General features: G+C 43.3%; 1 protein-coding gene across 8 annotated transcripts in view; it reads left to right on the top strand.

Annotated features, from left to right (window-relative positions):
- Positions 1–16746, top strand: part of ARAP1 (ArfGAP with RhoGAP domain, ankyrin repeat and PH domain 1) — a 2533956-nt gene that overhangs the window by 1081010 nt on the left and 1436200 nt on the right. For all 8 annotated transcript variants that reach the window (XM_069640265.1, XM_069640269.1, XM_069640262.1 and 5 more), the window contains one exon: positions 11175–11284. In XM_069640265.1, coding sequence (XP_069496366.1) covers positions 11175–11284 — 110 coding nt within the window. The remainder of the gene's footprint in view (positions 1–11174; positions 11285–16746) is intronic.

Below are 16746 nucleotides of genomic sequence, written 5' to 3'. Positions count from 1 at the left end.
GATTCTAATAAAAGTATTCCTGTAACGTAGTGGAAGCCGAAGAGTGCATGGTAAATCCCTCTGGTTTACCTTTGTTGCAGTCAGATGGGGGTGTCACTGCTCCTGCAGTGCGGTGCGAGCTCAAGCTCGACGGATGGGCTTCTGGATGCAGTTTGGCTCGGACAGGGGTGTAGCCTTAGTTGCAGGCCTTTGTTGCCAAGGCCAGCTTCGCTTACATCACCCAGTGTTGTCTTGGCTATTTCGGTCTGCCCGTGTCACGCAGCATGAGATCGTTTCCCTCTTTCCTAACCCGTGGTGTACTGCTTATGTGTTCACAGCAGGTTTCCTGAGCAAGGTCTAACCTGGGGGCATCCCTGCTAAATGTGTTTGCCTGGGATGTTTCCCTTTCTCGTAATATACAAAAGCTCCATGGGCCAATGGCATACACAGTGCATCCCTACCCCTGCATTTCGCTTTGAGGCCTTCATGGTGTGACTGCAGTTTGTTTGTGTACCCATGCTTTTCCGCCCTAGGAGGTGCCACAGCCCCACTTGCTTACTGCCTTAGGTGGTAGGTGCGCCCCCCCATATGGGCTGAATTAGCACCTTTAATACACTGCCATCTATTTGCCACCACTCTCTCTCAAATAAGGCTATGTGAGGCAGACATGGTATCAAGAGAAATACAGACTCAAAAGGGTTCATTTTAAAACCTTTATTTACTAAGGTTCCTGGGTTGGTGGAATGCCAGACGGGTCCTACCTCTAAAGGGATGGTTCCCTTAACTGATATTTGTAATGGCCGTTGTTGTTTTATAGTCCAAAATGAGTCTGTCTGTATCTAAACCTATGCTTGCCCTAACGCTTTACAAACGTGTGATGGCAAAGTCTTTTGAAAAGGAAAAATATTGATTCAACAAAAATGGCAAAACAAAGTTGGTTTCAGGTGCTCTTCTTATTAGCGGCAATATGGTCAATTTCACACAGTTGGGATCACTCAACAGGACTATTCGTAAAACCTTCTTCACAGGGCCATTAGAGTGATTTCAAATACCTTCATTGTCTTTTCAGTTCCTTGGGATTCCCTTCCCTAAGCTTCCACTTGCTCCCTTTACTTTACTCAGTAGGCCCCTCGTGGTTCCCTTCCCCAAGTACAGGCCTCTTCCAGCTTTCCCCACAAAGGCTGCTTTCCTCAATAGGCCTCTCGGTGTCCTCTTCCCCAAGCTCAGGCCTCTTCAAGCTTTCAAAACACAAAGTCTGACACAGTTGCTTTTTAGTTTCTCAGGCCCCTCTAGTTTTAAACACCAATTCAGCTGGTCAGGATGTGCCCTTTCCTTATATATCTTCTGTCTTATATTCCATCCTCTCATGGGGTATATTCAAAGGCTTTTCGAAAACGCCAGGCTGTTTACTTTTCCTCAGCGTGACCACTCGGCCCCTCTTGCCCCTCTTTATTCTCTGTACTTTTCCCTTTGTCGTGCCCACTGGCACTGTCCTTTATTCCTTCTCTGTTTTGTGCCTCTTGCACACTTCTTTCACTCTTTCGTGCACTCCTGCACTTGTTTCTTTCTTTCCGGGCCACTCGCACTCTTTTTACACTGTCTTTTCCTTTTGTGCCTCTTGTATCTTTTCCATGTGCTTTTGGCCCTCTTTACACTTGCATCACTTGGTTGTCTGACTTGCTTCCATTTATTATTTCATAAATGCGCGTTTCCCTAGTTTGGCGCTTAAACTGTTACTTGCATTGTTGCCTTGTTTAATCTTTCTGTTTGCTTCAATCGAACACTCACTCAAACGTGGTTCTCTTTCTTACGCGTTTCTAGTGTTACTTTCTATCGCGCTCTTCACAACCCAGCTCTGCAATACTTTCAGACATACCGAACGGACTTCTGTGCTTCAGCTCCACAACGACTCTTTGTTCCGAGGTCAGGGTCTCACCGACTGCCCCTCGGACACTCCTGGGCTGTCTCACCGGCCCAGGTGAACGAGCATTCGCATTCACAGATTCTACAGAGGACCAGCACACCTCTTGGCTCCCATACTCAGACCCTGTTACGCTCACCTGGCTCCCACAGGGGCGTCGGTCAGACCCGGACAGCTGCGGTCTCCACCCACGTGATGCGTAGTGCAGCGATGACTGACTGGATCTGCCCTCCTAATCTTGTCTGCTTAACCCGTAGAAATATTCTCCTGCAAGTGGAGAGATGGATTTAGCCACTTGTGGATTCAAGTGATGGCACCCCCAAAGTCCTCCCCAACTAATCACCTCCGAAATGCCCTCGCAGTAATCTCACCTTATATTCTTGAAAGATGAGCTCTCCATCCTGTGTGGATTTGCAGGGGTGCGTCGATTTCAGTTACTTCACTGGTTTGAAGGCTCAGGAGAGTTCCGGAGAGTATTGACTCTGAGGTTCCTGGTGAGGACCAGTAAGTATTAAGTTCATAGAGTTCAATATGTCCGATGTTCACTCTTGTTCCCCCCTTCCTTTCTTGTCTTGCAGCTGGCTCGTGAAAAGATGCTCTTGTGGCAGCTGGTGGCGCTTAGGTAAGAGTCTGTATTACCCGGCGCTGTCCGGTAAATGTTGCACGTGGAAAATGTGTTGTTTTGTTTCTCTTTACAGATGCGGCACGTGAAAATATGGAGAGTCACAAAAGGATGCCTCCGGTGGTAAATCAGGTAAGTCTATGGTGGTAAGAATTATATTTGTTGGTTCCCTCGGCTCACCTTGTGGTTTTCTTTTGTCTCCTAGGTGCCGAATTTCGGCGAAGAAATGATGGAGGTAGCGCCGACCAGAAGGATGCTGTGAAGACTGGTGAGTATGGTGTGGCGCGTGCAGAAATGATGTTCTTTACAGGTCCGGAGACGAGATGGATCCAGAATCAGGTGTGGAATAGAAATAAGTTTGTTTTCTAACCTTGTCCCTTTCTTTCCTCTTTGTTTTAGGAGCTCCTGATACGAGGCGGGCGTGGCAGAAGACTGGATGCAGGCTGCAGGCACGGTGAGCGTTACGCTGCTGGATGCAGAATAACGCGAAGCGTGTGTTGCTGGTCGGGCGTGGTTTAAATAGCCTCAAAAGTAGTCCCAGGTAAGAAGTCCGTAGAACCACACCCGAGTAAAAAATAGTCCCTGTAGAATAATAGTCCCTTTCAGGCTTCATGTTGGATTGGAGTCATTTGCAGCATGGTCTGCCTGAGGTAAGTAATGACTATGAGCCCGGCGCCTTAGGCGCCAGGACTGATTTCTACTATGAGCCTGGCGCCTAGGGCGCCAGGACTGAACCCAGATAGCCCCTAGCCGGGGCTGCTGAGGTTTTACTAAATGTCTAGATGCCTGCTCCCGGGGCTGATGGGCTTGGTCCGGATGCCTGGGGGTAGGCATCATGACAGACCCTTCTTGGCTCCCTGGAGGCATGGCTTCCTTGCCACGCTTCGGCTCTTTCAATCTGCCGCTTCTCAACATTTCTGCATCCTGGTCTCTGGCCTCCGGCCCTGGGCGATCCTGGCGTCTCGGTTCTCCTTTCAGCTCGCTCTCCTGCTTGCCCTATTAGTAACTCATCCATTTGTGTAAGACCACATCTTTTATAGTGAAAAGACCACTGAAGTGGATTCAGGTGTGAATGCTTACTATTAGATGCCTGACCATGCCTGACTTTATTAGTGGGACAAATTAGTTCTTTCTAGGGTAGGTTTCCCTTATGTTCCTCATGTTATTCCTAAGGGTAATCTTTAGTGATCTTAGTGCCTCTTCTTTGTCTCAGTATTTGTCAGAAATGGGGAAGGAGAGATGGGGTGAGATACCCCATAAAGGCTGAGGGAGAGTATGTCAGAGTATATTTGGTACTGGGGGAATACCGTGTTTTGCCCTCCGGCATCCTCCTCCCAACCCCTCATGACCCTCCACTCCGGTAATCCTCCCTCACTTGTCCACCCCCCGGGTCGGGATCCAAAAGCGATGGCCCATCCCTGGCCACCTGAATGGAAGATCCTGTCACAAGTCTCTCCCCTTCTCACCTGTTTCTCTTTGCTTGCGACCTTCTTGGATGTGACTTCCTTCTTTTGCACGGTCCGGGATTTATACAGGCCCGTGTGCAGGTCTTCGGATTCCAGCGTGAGAATTGCAAGTCCTACGCCAAGTAGCGTTCAAATATCCAGGACCTTCAAATATCCAGGACCGGGAACCAGGAAGGAAACAGTATCCTGACTCGGAGGTACGGACCGCCGTGAACCGAGCACAGGAGAAATACAGGAAGATCAGCACGGAAGAAGGTAGGACTAGGAAAGGGGACGGAAAGGGAGTATAATCAGGAAAATGGGAAACGGGACTCGGAAGGAGGTACCTTGCGAACTCCGGCAACACACGTCTGACTACTCAAAGTGGTAGCGTTGAGACGCACAGAGCCGCAGGGGTGTGACATTTTTTGTAGGAGATTTGAACATAGTGCGTAAAGGCTGGTAAACTGTGTTTCGTATGCAACAGCCTTGTTGGAAGGATCACGGAATTCAGTCCTCTATGGGTCAGGGACCACGAAGTCCAGAATGGACGTAATTGGCGGTTCATGACAGATACTGAGGGAGTGGGTGGGAGAATACCGCCAGGTTTCCCACAGCATGCTTGCTAGAAACAACATGTAAAATGTGCCCAACTGCCCCCTCCCTATACTACCTGTGAGTATCTGTCACCCTATCTTACAATTTAAGAACAATCAACACAACGTTTTTAGAGGTTCTCTCAGAGTATTCGAAGCACGCCTTAAAATAATCTGCCACTTTGTGTTTTAGAATTGCACTGTCGTAGATATAGAGTGATGTAGAGGAGGAGGAGGTACCCGTCTTCTCCCTAGTCCCTGCAGGTACCTGTCTTCTCCCTAGTCTCTGCCCCCTTGCCACCATCATATTGGGATGACAGACGAAGAGCCATGATGGGGAACCCATGCTTGAATCATTGCAATATTCCTGCACCATGTTGAGTATATGAGAGACGATATGCACTCAGACAACCCTTCAGAGTGTACCTGCAAGCTGACATAGTGGAGGAAAGTTACCAAGAAGGATGTACTTTGCTGCGCTGTTGAAATGCAGACATGAACAGAATGGACACGCGTTAAAACAAAGCCAGATGACAGCAAAAGAATGGCATAAAGAAGATGTAAGAACCTGTGCTGAAACGATATGAAAATACTTAAGAATGACGATGTAACTGAAGCACAGAAACATGTACCCTCCGATACAGTAATTATGAACGCAGAATTATGAACACAGAGAAGAATGAAGTCACTCAATGTAAATACGCTGAACCTCAAGGTAGTAAAAACATTTAGAAGCTTGCTTATGAGAGGTATGTATTCAAAGTTTAGGACAACCATCAGAAGAAAATGGACGACGGCTTATGTCAATCAACCCAGATACCTCAAAATACTAGCCAAGGATCTTAAAGTGAGAAGATGATGAAGTTGTTTTCCTTTGCAAAATTGATAAGTGCATTGGCTTAGAACCGTGGATGCTATTTCGAGAGATGGAGTAAAAGCACAAGGAGAGTCTAACAAGCAGACTATGTGCGAGAACATATTTCCCAAAGATTAGGAGAAACAAGAACATTTTCAGATGCCAAGTATTGGACGATTAAAAGTGCACAAAGTTTATATGGGATACAGTGAGCAAGTCTCTAAAAGCCAAGAGGAGCAATTGCACCCAGCATAATTGAATCAAGTGGTGTTTAATGCACTGCTGACATGGACATATTCATGGTCTCTTAACACATGATGGAGAGCTCACAAACAAGTGCTATTCATTGAGTCTGAAGCTGGGATAATGGTGGGCCTACACTCCCTCGAATTTCCCGAGACGGTGCAGACTGGCAAGGTCAGGCTTTAAGCAGAAGACACTGGCATGAGGCCTACCGATGAGAGACAGTAGACGTATTGGGAAAACATAGGGAGAGCTGACGAATCTCCAAGCACCTGGGTTTCGTTTCTATGTACATCCTGCTAGCGAGCTGAATGGCCAAGGTTGGATTTGGGTTGCCAGCCAATCAGAAAAGTCTGCCATGTGCTCTTACATAGAATGTTGCAAAGTATTATTATGCTGCCATATTCTCTGCTATGATGAGTATATTAGACCACGTGTATAGAAGTAGCTCAGGGTGTATCTCACAGACAAGAGACCGCCAATGAGGGATTAGCATGAGTACTATCTATATGTAGACATGTTCCCCTAATTCAATCCCACCCTCGGTAGGTTTTACAGTTTGCCACATAGGATGACATCATAGATGACGCATCTAGCATTATATAAACTGAGTATAATCGAAAAGACATTGTAATCCTGCATAAATTTATTTGATGAGTGTTTATTCGCCCTGTTTTACTTCTTTGAGATTACGCAGTATTTTACCATCTCCTTTGAGTCTGACCAGTTATTTGGTCTGAGATATTTTATTGGTAATTCCATTTAGCACACAGAATGCTTCAAGGTGCTACAGCACATTTGGTAGCAGCGTGGATCATTCAAGTCTAATAGACCTAGATCCCAGACCTAGATTCCCGGATGCTCTACGGCTCCCGTCACAAGCCAGATGAGCGTGGAGTTTGCTGCGGTGAGCGGTGCACAAGAGTATCACGTGATCAACATATAGTCGACAGGTCCCCGCAGGTGCCCCGCGGACGAAAGGCAAACTGTTCGATTGAGGGAGAGTCGATGCCGAAGGACTCGAGCTGAGGGCCAGATGTAAGTAGACCATCATAGCTGGTAAAAGCATAAGAGGGGAGGGATTGTTATTGGGCTATGTTGTAAATGAGAGATGTAAGGATGGATGTTTGGAGATTATAGTAAAAAGAGAGATAAGAATACTTTGAATTCATAGGTTCAAGAGAGACGGAAAGGGCACACGCTTTAGTTGCATATCAGAGAATTAAGGATTCCTAAACGCAGAGCCTATTGGAAGAGTGTGTATCAAACTCCCAAAAAGGGTAATAAAAAGAGAGGAGAATGCATTCACTAAGGCAGTGGAGAAAGTCGTACGTAAATGGGAATATATGTATATATAGGAAGTGCACATATGTAAAGGGTTCTGCTGTGGTTTATTAAAGATAACACGTTAAAATGAAAAACAAAGACAGAATAAAGTAAATAAAAAGAAATATTACAAAGAACGAAATAAAAATAATCAACAGAATGTGTAAATGAAGGAGTTCAAAAAATAGTGTCAAATAGATTTTGTTTTTTAAAGAAAGAAACCCGTTGGTAGGGCAAAGTATTCTGATCTCCTGGAATACGAGTGCCGATTAATGTTGCCTACTGAAATATATTGAAGCGATAGATTTAATAAACTTGGAAGTAAGAGAAAAAATCGAGTAAGTATTGACAGTCTGAATTGGCTAGTCATAATGGAAGAAACACCTCTCACACACCTTTGCTGAACACTACCAGGATATTCAGCTAAGATTATGCAATACCATTCCGAATGGATTAAGGGCCCTACCAATAAGACATTTATGTCCTGGCCTACAAGAGGTTTGTTGTCAAATACGGTATTACGTAACCTGACAACATATTTACATGCCACGCATAAGGGAAAGAAGCTAGAGAATGGATTGGCAGCACTAGAACTTTGGAAAATGTACCAGAATGCAAAAGAAGACCCAGTCTATAGGGAGTGGATGCTTAGTCAGCATAAAGGGGAAGATGTAACGCCTTCAGCTCCTCTTTCCCCTCGCGAGAAACAAGACATGGAAGAGGAAGAGAAGGGATTTTACCCTCTAAAGGAATTAAAAGCAGCAGTGGGGTATTTTAATCCACCATACAAACCCCCTGTCTATACTAGTGAAGAGACAGAGGAAGAGAATAAAAGCAGAGAACGCAAATATACATGGACACGCGATGAAAGTAAGCAGCGTGAACATAAAAAGATAGACAGAAGAAATAGATAGAGATAGAGGAAGAGGCAGAGAAACAAAAAAGAATAACCGATATAGCTAAGGGTATGACAATAGTGCAGAACGAACGGATGGGAGGGCAAATATTGCTTAAACTAGATTATAAAGGTATTGGAAGAGTCCAAAAGAGAGAGGAAAGGAAAGAGTAAGATAAGAAAGTTAAAGAGAAGGAAGAAGAGAGGCTATACAAACAAAAGAGAGACAAGGAATGGAAGAACGAAGAATGCATGAGGCAAAAAGGGAAAAGGAGAGGCTAGAAGGAGAGAAACGAGAAGAAATAGAAGCCCAAAGATTGAAAACATGTAGGTTAGAAAGAAGGTGAGAGGAAGAGGAATTAAGGGAAATAAGGAGAAGGGAGGAAGAAATTAACAGAAGTAGGAGATTTAAAGATGATGAGACTGAATGTCTATGCCGTAGAGGTAAACATGAACGAACTGAAAAGGAGAGAGGTTCAGAACTGTTCCTTGGAGTGTGGTGAGGACCATTAGATATGCCAACATGGAGAGAAGAAGAGACAGAGACTATAGAAACAAGGATGGGGAAACTAAATGAGGGATAAGGAAGGGTAGAGAACTCAGGCTGGTGAACAAGGCACATCCTTTAGAGGAACAGGAGGAAACTTGGATGACGTCAGAGTAGATGATTATAGAACTATATCCTTGAGTGTGTTAGTTATTGAGGACATGGAAGAGGACAATAGTCATACGAGTTGGGGCATAATAATGTCAGACGAGGAAAGGAAACAAAATAAGAAGACGCAAGAAGAGGGCACATACGGATTTCCAAGAGAATCAACAGTATGGAGGTATATATTCAACGTTTAAGATAACCATCTGAAGAAAATAGACAACGGCTTATGTCAATCAACCCAGCAACCTCAGAATACGAGCCCAGGATCTTAAAGTGAGAAGATGATGAAGGAGTTGTTTTTCCTTGCAATATAGAGGAGTACATTTGCTTAGAACCAAGGATGCTATTTCGAGAGATGGAGGAAAAGCATGAAGAGAGCAGAATGAGCAGACCATGTGCAAGGACATATTTCCCAAAGATTAGGAGGAACAAGAACATTTACAAATGCCAAGTATTGGACAATTAAAAGTGCACAAAGTTTATATGGGATAGAGTGAGCAAGTCTCTAAAGGCCAAGAGGAGCAACTGCACCCAGCATAATTGAATCAGGTGGTGTTTAATGCACTGCCGACATGGACACATTCATGGTCTCTTGACATGTGATGGAGAGCTTGCAAACAAGGGCTATTCATTGAGTCTGAAGATAAGATAATGGTGTGCCTACAATCCCTGGAATGTCCCGAGACAGTGCAGACTGGCAAGATCAGCCTTCAAATAGAAGGCACTGGCTTGAGGCCTACCGATGAGAGGGGGTAGACTAATTGGGAAAACACAGGGAGAGCTGACGTATTACCAAGCACTTGGGTTTCGTTTCTATGTGCGTGCTGCTAGCAAGCCGAATGTCCAAGTTTGGATTTGGGTTGCCAACCAATCAGAAAAGTCTGCCATGCACTTTTACATACAATGTTGCAAAGTATTATTCCGCTGCCATATTCTCTGATATGACGTGTATATTACACCACGTGTTTAGAAGTAGCTCAGAGTGTGTCTCACAGACCAGAGACTGCCAATGAGGAATTAACACGCGTACTATCTATATGTAGACCTGTTCCCTCTAATCCAATCCCACCCCTCGATAGGTGTTATAGTTTGCCAGGTAGGATGATGTCATAGATGGTGCATCTAGCATTATATGAACTGAGTATAATGAAAAAGACATTGTGATCCTGCATAAATCGATTTGATTAGTGTTTATTTGCCCTGCTTTACTTCTTTGATATTAAAGCAGTATTTTACCATCTCCTTTGAGTCTGTCTGGTTATTTAATTTGAGATATTTTATTGGTAATTCCATCTAGCACACAGAGGCTTCAAGGTGCTAGAGCACAGTGAGATTATCTGCCACTTGCGCCAACAATATGTGGTGGCAACTGATCACCCAGCCATAGATTGCAGATGTCCATGGTTTGGTAGAAAACTTAACCCATGTACACCATTTGTTCATGTGTGCAAGTTTTTTGTACATGGATGTTTCTATGGTTCCCCCTCTCCCATGGTTATGTCCAGGAAGTGTGTGTTACTAAAGAATATTTCATGTTGAATTTGTTGGGGCAAAATTGCAGAAATTCTGAGGAAATGGAGAGATGCTTAGCCTGCTCTCGAAATCCAGTATGTGTTCTTTATAACCAATGATTTTTGTTCTAACTGCAATGGCAACTACCTTGTCCAGCCCCCTAGTGCCAGAGTAAAATGATAAACATGTTTTAGTTGGACAATATCTTATAATACGCTGATCTAACACATGGAATTGTTGAATTCCTACAATACTGAATAAAGTTGCTTCTTTTGTATATAGCAATTTGATTCTAAAATCAAGCAATTTGATTCTAAAATCAAAACAATTCACTATTTTGCCCAAAAATTAACTGTGGAATCCTTTCCGGTGGATTTAAATCAGCGGTTGGTTTGTTTTAGTGGACAAAAAAAGAAATCATTAAATTCATTGCTTTTAAAAAAAATTGTTTTGTTAGAGTGAAAATTGTTAGTGAAAAGGGGTTCATCGTCTTTCACAAAACAAATCCAGCATTATAATATTTGAGGTTTTGGTGAATTACAGACATCCAGCATGTGGGGTTGCTTATGGAAGCATACACATGGTGGTGCACTGTGATCATACTAAGTGAAGTAGGATTTTGTTGACCTTTATAGCAGTGCTATTGTTTCTGTTATCCTGTGTTTGGAACATTCCTCAATTGGTTTTGAAACCGATATGTTGCCCCGAAGACATGTAATGTACCACTTTTCCTGCCTGCTAAACCAGCGTTCACTGCTTCGGCTCCTTCTGTTCTTCTGTGCTGGATACGGCTAAAGTGAGAAAAATAGATGACTGCCGCAGGGGTTTGAAATTGTTTTCATGCATCACACTACAATAAGGGTCAATCGCTTATTAATACCATGTTACCTACAAAAGATACAAGGGCAGAAATACCTTCCCTACCCTGCTCATTATGTCCCTCCCACCCAGAAAAATCAGAAATTATTTGTTTATGTGGTAATCAGCTTACTGGGCTTTCTTTTGAAAGAGTGACCCCTTTAAGGACTGTTGAGGCCACTATCAAATAGGTTCCTAGTCTAGCCCTCTTGAACCTTCTGTACTGATCCCACCTATAAAGAACCTCTGTGTGTTCTTCTTTGCAGTCCGAAGTGGTTGCCATGAGAGAAGGGCCACTCCCGAAGCCGCATAGCTACCCGAGTGACGACGATACCATTGAGGATGAATCAGATGGATACGAGGATGTTACACAAAGGTAGGAAAGCTCTGATACCTACAGCCGCCCCTGCTCCAACTCACTATTATGGCAGGAGATCCACTTTGGAAGTTACCTTAGATAAACATGCACAAGACTAACATGCACCGGCCTTCATGTCGATAATAGCGCTTTTCTTTTTTAAGTGATCAACTGAGCATTTTTGTCCAACCCCTGCTTTATTTGTCATCTGTTTCATTGACTTTGTTGAGGTTACAGTACTGTAACCTCAATAATGTCAACAATTTATATTGTACCTTTTTCTGTAATCTTACCAGCTCTGTGATACCTGCGGGTCTAGGGCGCTATCAACAAATGCAATAAATAAATAAAAAAGAAAGGACGATCAACCCAAGTATATTTCTTTAAGAAATACTACACCGGTCCTGCTACAAAATGTGTTATGAATATGTAAGGTGGTTCTCCCAAGGGAAAAAGGGGAATGGCGAGAGTAGCTACCTGTAGGAGTCCTCAGAGAAGGATACCACACCTTACTGCACACATGTGCAAAAACGAACCCTGGGGGGGTCTAATATTTGCTTTATGGGATGTCCAGCCCCACTGGACAGCTGCCCTATGTTTTGCACCAGGTTTTGCACCAGATTTTTTGTTTACATTCTTAATTTGGTCTCCTATGGGTGCACTTCACATTTATACCAGTATGACACTGAAGGATGCAATACCCTTCACAATAGGATAACTAATGACTTAACTACAGTTTCATTTGTATTAAACTCATAATGGGCTCCCTTCAGATGGTAGAACCCCATCACATTCTGTAGCACATTTGGTTAGTGACTGTTATGAAGTATCTTGGTGTGTGTAAATAGTTGCTGCCAGACCTACTGTATATTATGTATAGAATGTTTCATGTGCATGATGTAATATAGTCCATGTTCAATTTCATATCCTGGTGAGACCTAAAAGAATGTTTATGTTTGATGTTGGTTCTTAAACAGTTGGAGTGCCAAGCTCGATGTAAGGATGTGCTGGAGGTCTATGCTATATGTCTTAGATTAAAGGTGTTTAATCTAATGGATCTGTGTCAGACTATCTTTCATTGGCGACGAGGATTTTCATCCTGACCCCCGGCACTGCAGTTCCATGGATTAGCAACCCATTCATCGCCTGAATATTTCATATTACCACTCTGCCAACATCGGCTGTCGTGCGAGCAATGAGTACATTGCTTATCCTTCCTCATCTGAGTGAGCGCCACCACCCATAATCCAGAAGATTACAAAGCCGCTCTGCCAAAAACATTGTTTGTCCCACGGCGTATGCAGTGCCCAACGTTGTATAAGTATAGTGCCCTCGCTCGTTATGTTCGGTTGCGAGTGTCGAGCCAGAGAAGCACGTGCAGGCAAAAGACACAGAAATCGTAATACCATTTGGAAGGTAAAATGAGCTTGCTTACCTGAACCGCAACTGCACACCCGCGTGGCATACCGCCTGACCGCTGTGTAGACGAGGAATCGGAGCGCATGTGCAAGACTTTTACTCGCATGCGCGCTTCAATGGCTGATGCGTACTAGAGGACAAAAAGGATGCTGTGCATGCGCGCGTAGACAATAAACAAGCGGTAGCAAATTCAAATGAATTACAAGTAGCAGCCTGAAAGGGACAATTAACTAACGCAACTTGTGAAAAAGAGTTTAAGGGGGACGACAATTCAAGTGAAATACAATTATTTGCAATTATATAGAGAAAAACAGCAGATGTAACTTGTGAGAAAGAGTTCAAGGGGCACAACATTCCTTACACCATGGACAAGAAGGAATTGGCAGTAAATGCGACTAAAGCAATAAAACAAAGGGCACTGAACAGTGATTAAAGAGCATCCCACTCTTAGGGCACCACGTGTGCATACAGACAAGAACATGGCAATGACAAGTCTACCGGGACCATCTTTATTTATGGAATTTCCTGGAGCCCCAAAAGGGTAGTGGTCACAGTGGAAGAAGGGGTTTCAGCATTATATTAGGGCGGCATGTGGTAATTCATTTTCCATGGACAGAAAGGTAGTGTTGCTCATGCAATTTCTAGGGTATGAAGGGCAGAGAATATATGATATGTTGCCAGACCTACCAGAAGCAGGAGACAGTGATGGCATGTCGGAGTTGGACATAGCTTTGAGGAAACTGGACATACATTTTGATCCCAGAACGAGTTTGATACTCGAAATATATAACTTTGGAATTAGAGTTCACGAACCTGGTGAGAGTGTAGAGGAAATCGTTACAGCTTTAAGACATTTAGCCCTGTCTTGTAAGTTCAAAGATTCATTTGACAAACACATCAGGGATCAATTTATGATCAATTGCAGCAGCAGTAAGATACGTGAAGAGTTATGGTTGAGAGATGAACCATCATTAGAAGAAGTGTTGAGTATAGCGAAAAGAGTGGAGCATTCCATGGCCTGTGTGGCAAAGATATCAAAAAAAGATAACACTAAAGAAAAGATAGAAGTTCTCAATGTGGTTGAGTCGAAGCAGAAGAAAAAGGGAAAAGATAAACCCGATAGCAAGGACAAGGTTGAGTACAAGAAAAAAACATGGAAAGGCGAAAGAAAAGATGAGAAGGAGCACTTATGCTTCAGATGTGCCAGCAACACCCATTTCACAGCTACATTGGCATGTCCAGGAAGGAGGGCAGTGTGTGCCAAATGTAAAAGGAGAGGGTATTTTGCCAACTGTTGCAAAAACTATCAAACAAACCAAAGGAGAGTTATGGTGATCAACAATGAAGATGGAAATTGGTGTTCGGAAGAAGAGGAAAATACTCATGTTCAAAACATTACAGTGAATGTAATTCATGATGATGATGTTGAATGTGAGCATCCTAAAGCAAGTGTAAAATTGAACGGTAGGAGTGTGAGGATGGTGGAAGATTCTGGGTCTAAGATTTCCTTGATGTCCAGAAGGGTATTTGAGGAGCAAATCGAGGGCGATAATCAGAAATCTATTCAAACCGGATATAAATCCGGGGCGTATGAACAAGATCACATAGAATTATTAGGATAATTCCTGGCTGATTTTGAATTGAAGTGAAGGTATGCCAAAGGAAAGTTGTATATTATCAAAAAGGGGATGACCTTGTTTGGTTGGAGGGATCAAAAGAGATTGATGGTGAGATTAGACCCTAATCAGGATGATCAAGTTTTGCAAGTTAATACTTCTATGTGTTGAAGATGCTAATGAGGGTGTGTTCAGAAAAGGAATTGGCAAGGTGAGAGGGATGCAACATCAGATTGTGTTGAAGAAGGGGTGTGTGCCTGTGAGAGCCAAGTTGAGACTTGTTCCATTTGCTTTGAGAGAAGAGGTAAAGAAGGAGTTAGAGAAATTATTGAATATGGGTATAATTGAAAGAGCTGGAGGTGTGGAATGGACGCCCCCATTAGTAATTGTCAAAAAGCCATCAGGGGATCTGAGGCTATGTGTGGTTTTGAGGGAAGTGAATCGAGCTGTTTTGGTGGATAGACATCCCTCTCCAAATATGAGTGAAATGCTGTCTATGGTGGGACAAGGACATTTCTTTTCAAAACTTGACATGGCATCTGCATATCAACAGGTGGAACCTGAAGAAAAATGCAGAAAATTAACAGCTTTCATTATGCACAAGGGTGTGTTTCAATACAGGAGGATGCCATTTGGCCTTGTATTGGCGTCCTCCGTTTTTCAGAAGATTATGGACAAATTGTTTAGTAAAATTCATGATGTATTCTGTTTTCAGGATGACATCCTAGTTTCTGGTGAGAATGTGGGGAACCATGATGAAAAATTAGGTGAGGTTTTGAAAATATTGGGTGATGGAGAAATAACACTGAGAAAATAAAAGTGTGTTTCGGGTTAACAAAGTGGATTTCCTGGGTCACGAAATTTCTGCCCAAGTTATAAAGCCCAAGAGCTCTATGGTGAGTGCAATCAAAGAGGTTATGGAACCTAAGAGCAAAGGAGAGTTGCGTTCCTTTCTCGGTATGCTTGAATTTTATCAAAAATGCATAAAGAATTATGCCGAGATGGTTACCGAAATGAGAAAGTTGTTGAGGAAGGGAGAAGAATTTGTGTGGAATGAGGCATGGGAAAGGAGGAGATTGAGTTGGCTGCACCATGAAAACAATTTGACGCAAGGAGGAGGAGGAGTATTTTCACTGTTGATGCTATTGATGTGGGCCTACGGGCAATATTGTCACAAGTGAATTCTGAAGATGGAGAAGAAATAATAGCACATGCTTCCAGAGCATTGAGATGTGCAGAATGAAGGTACTCCATTCTGGAAAAGGAGGCTTTGGGGTGCTTTTGGCCCGTGCAAAAATTCAAGAGTTTTGTATGGGGGCACATTTCATAATTAAGACTGATCATAGGCCTTTGAAGGGGATTTTTTAACACAAAGGTTTAGATAATGTTTCTAGACGATTAGCAGGATCGGTCAACAGATTACAATGCCACTGTTTTGAAGTGTGTCTGGTACAAGGAAAGGATAATGTGTTAGCAGATTGTTTGTCGAGGCTAGCAAGGAAGGAAGAGGAAAGAGCACAAAATGAGGATATGGAGTTGGTTTTTGCCACAGGCGATAATGTTGTGAGTAAGGAGGAATGGGTGAGGTCAGCAGAAAATGATGAAGTTTTGACAAAAGTAAAGATGTACATAGAAAGTTGTTAGCCTAGAAATAAAACAAGTTGTCCCAGAAGGAGAGGCCGTTTTGGGAAGTTTTGGAGGAATGGAGTGGTAAATAGGGAATTATGTTTCGATGGGGTAGAGCCATGGTGCCTGAAGATATCAGAACAAGGAGGATTGATATAGCTCATAAAGGTCATCTAGGTGTTAGTAAAACCAAAGCAGCTTTGAGGGGAGATTACTGGTGGCCCGGATTTGATAGAGAAGTAGAGAAGAGATTGAAAGACTCACAGGTTGTACCGAGAGTTGCAAAGGGTTAATGGCAAAAAGACAGCCGATGATGCTCAATGATGTTCCGGGGAGAGTATCGGAAGAGGTAGCTTTAGATACCCTGGGTCCTGCAGAAATGGGTTATGGACAAGCTAGATTTATTATGGTGATGGTAGACTTATTTTCTAGATGGTGTGAATACAAAATTGTTAGAGACATCAAGGAGGGAGAATAGTGGAATTTTTGCATGAGGTTTTTGGAAGAGAAGGATTTCCGAAGTATGTCTTGACTGATAATGCTCCCCAGTTTACGGGAGGGTGCTTTAAGGAGTCAGTGAAGGGTTGCGGTATTACACATAAAAGAGCAGTATTGTACCATCCCAAAGGGAATGGATTGGTGGAAAGAATTAATTGTTGTATAATGGAGGGCGTTCGTTTGGCGGGAGCGTGTGGTATGAGTAGGAAGATGACTGTTGAAGAAAGAATTTGTGAATTAAGGATGGCGCCACATGCCATCACAAGCGTGTCTCTGTTTCACTTGATGAGAGGACGCAAGGGATATTCAGAAGTGTGTGTC

Source organism: Ambystoma mexicanum, chromosome 7q (genome assembly GCF_040938575.1).
Source record: "Ambystoma mexicanum isolate Mex_15411 chromosome 7q, UKY_AmexF1_1, whole genome shotgun sequence".
Lineage (NCBI taxonomy): Eukaryota > Metazoa > Chordata > Amphibia > Caudata > Ambystomatidae > Ambystoma > Ambystoma mexicanum.
The sequence above is the reverse complement of the archived record's forward strand: the minus strand, read 5'-3'. Positions and strand labels throughout refer to the sequence as shown.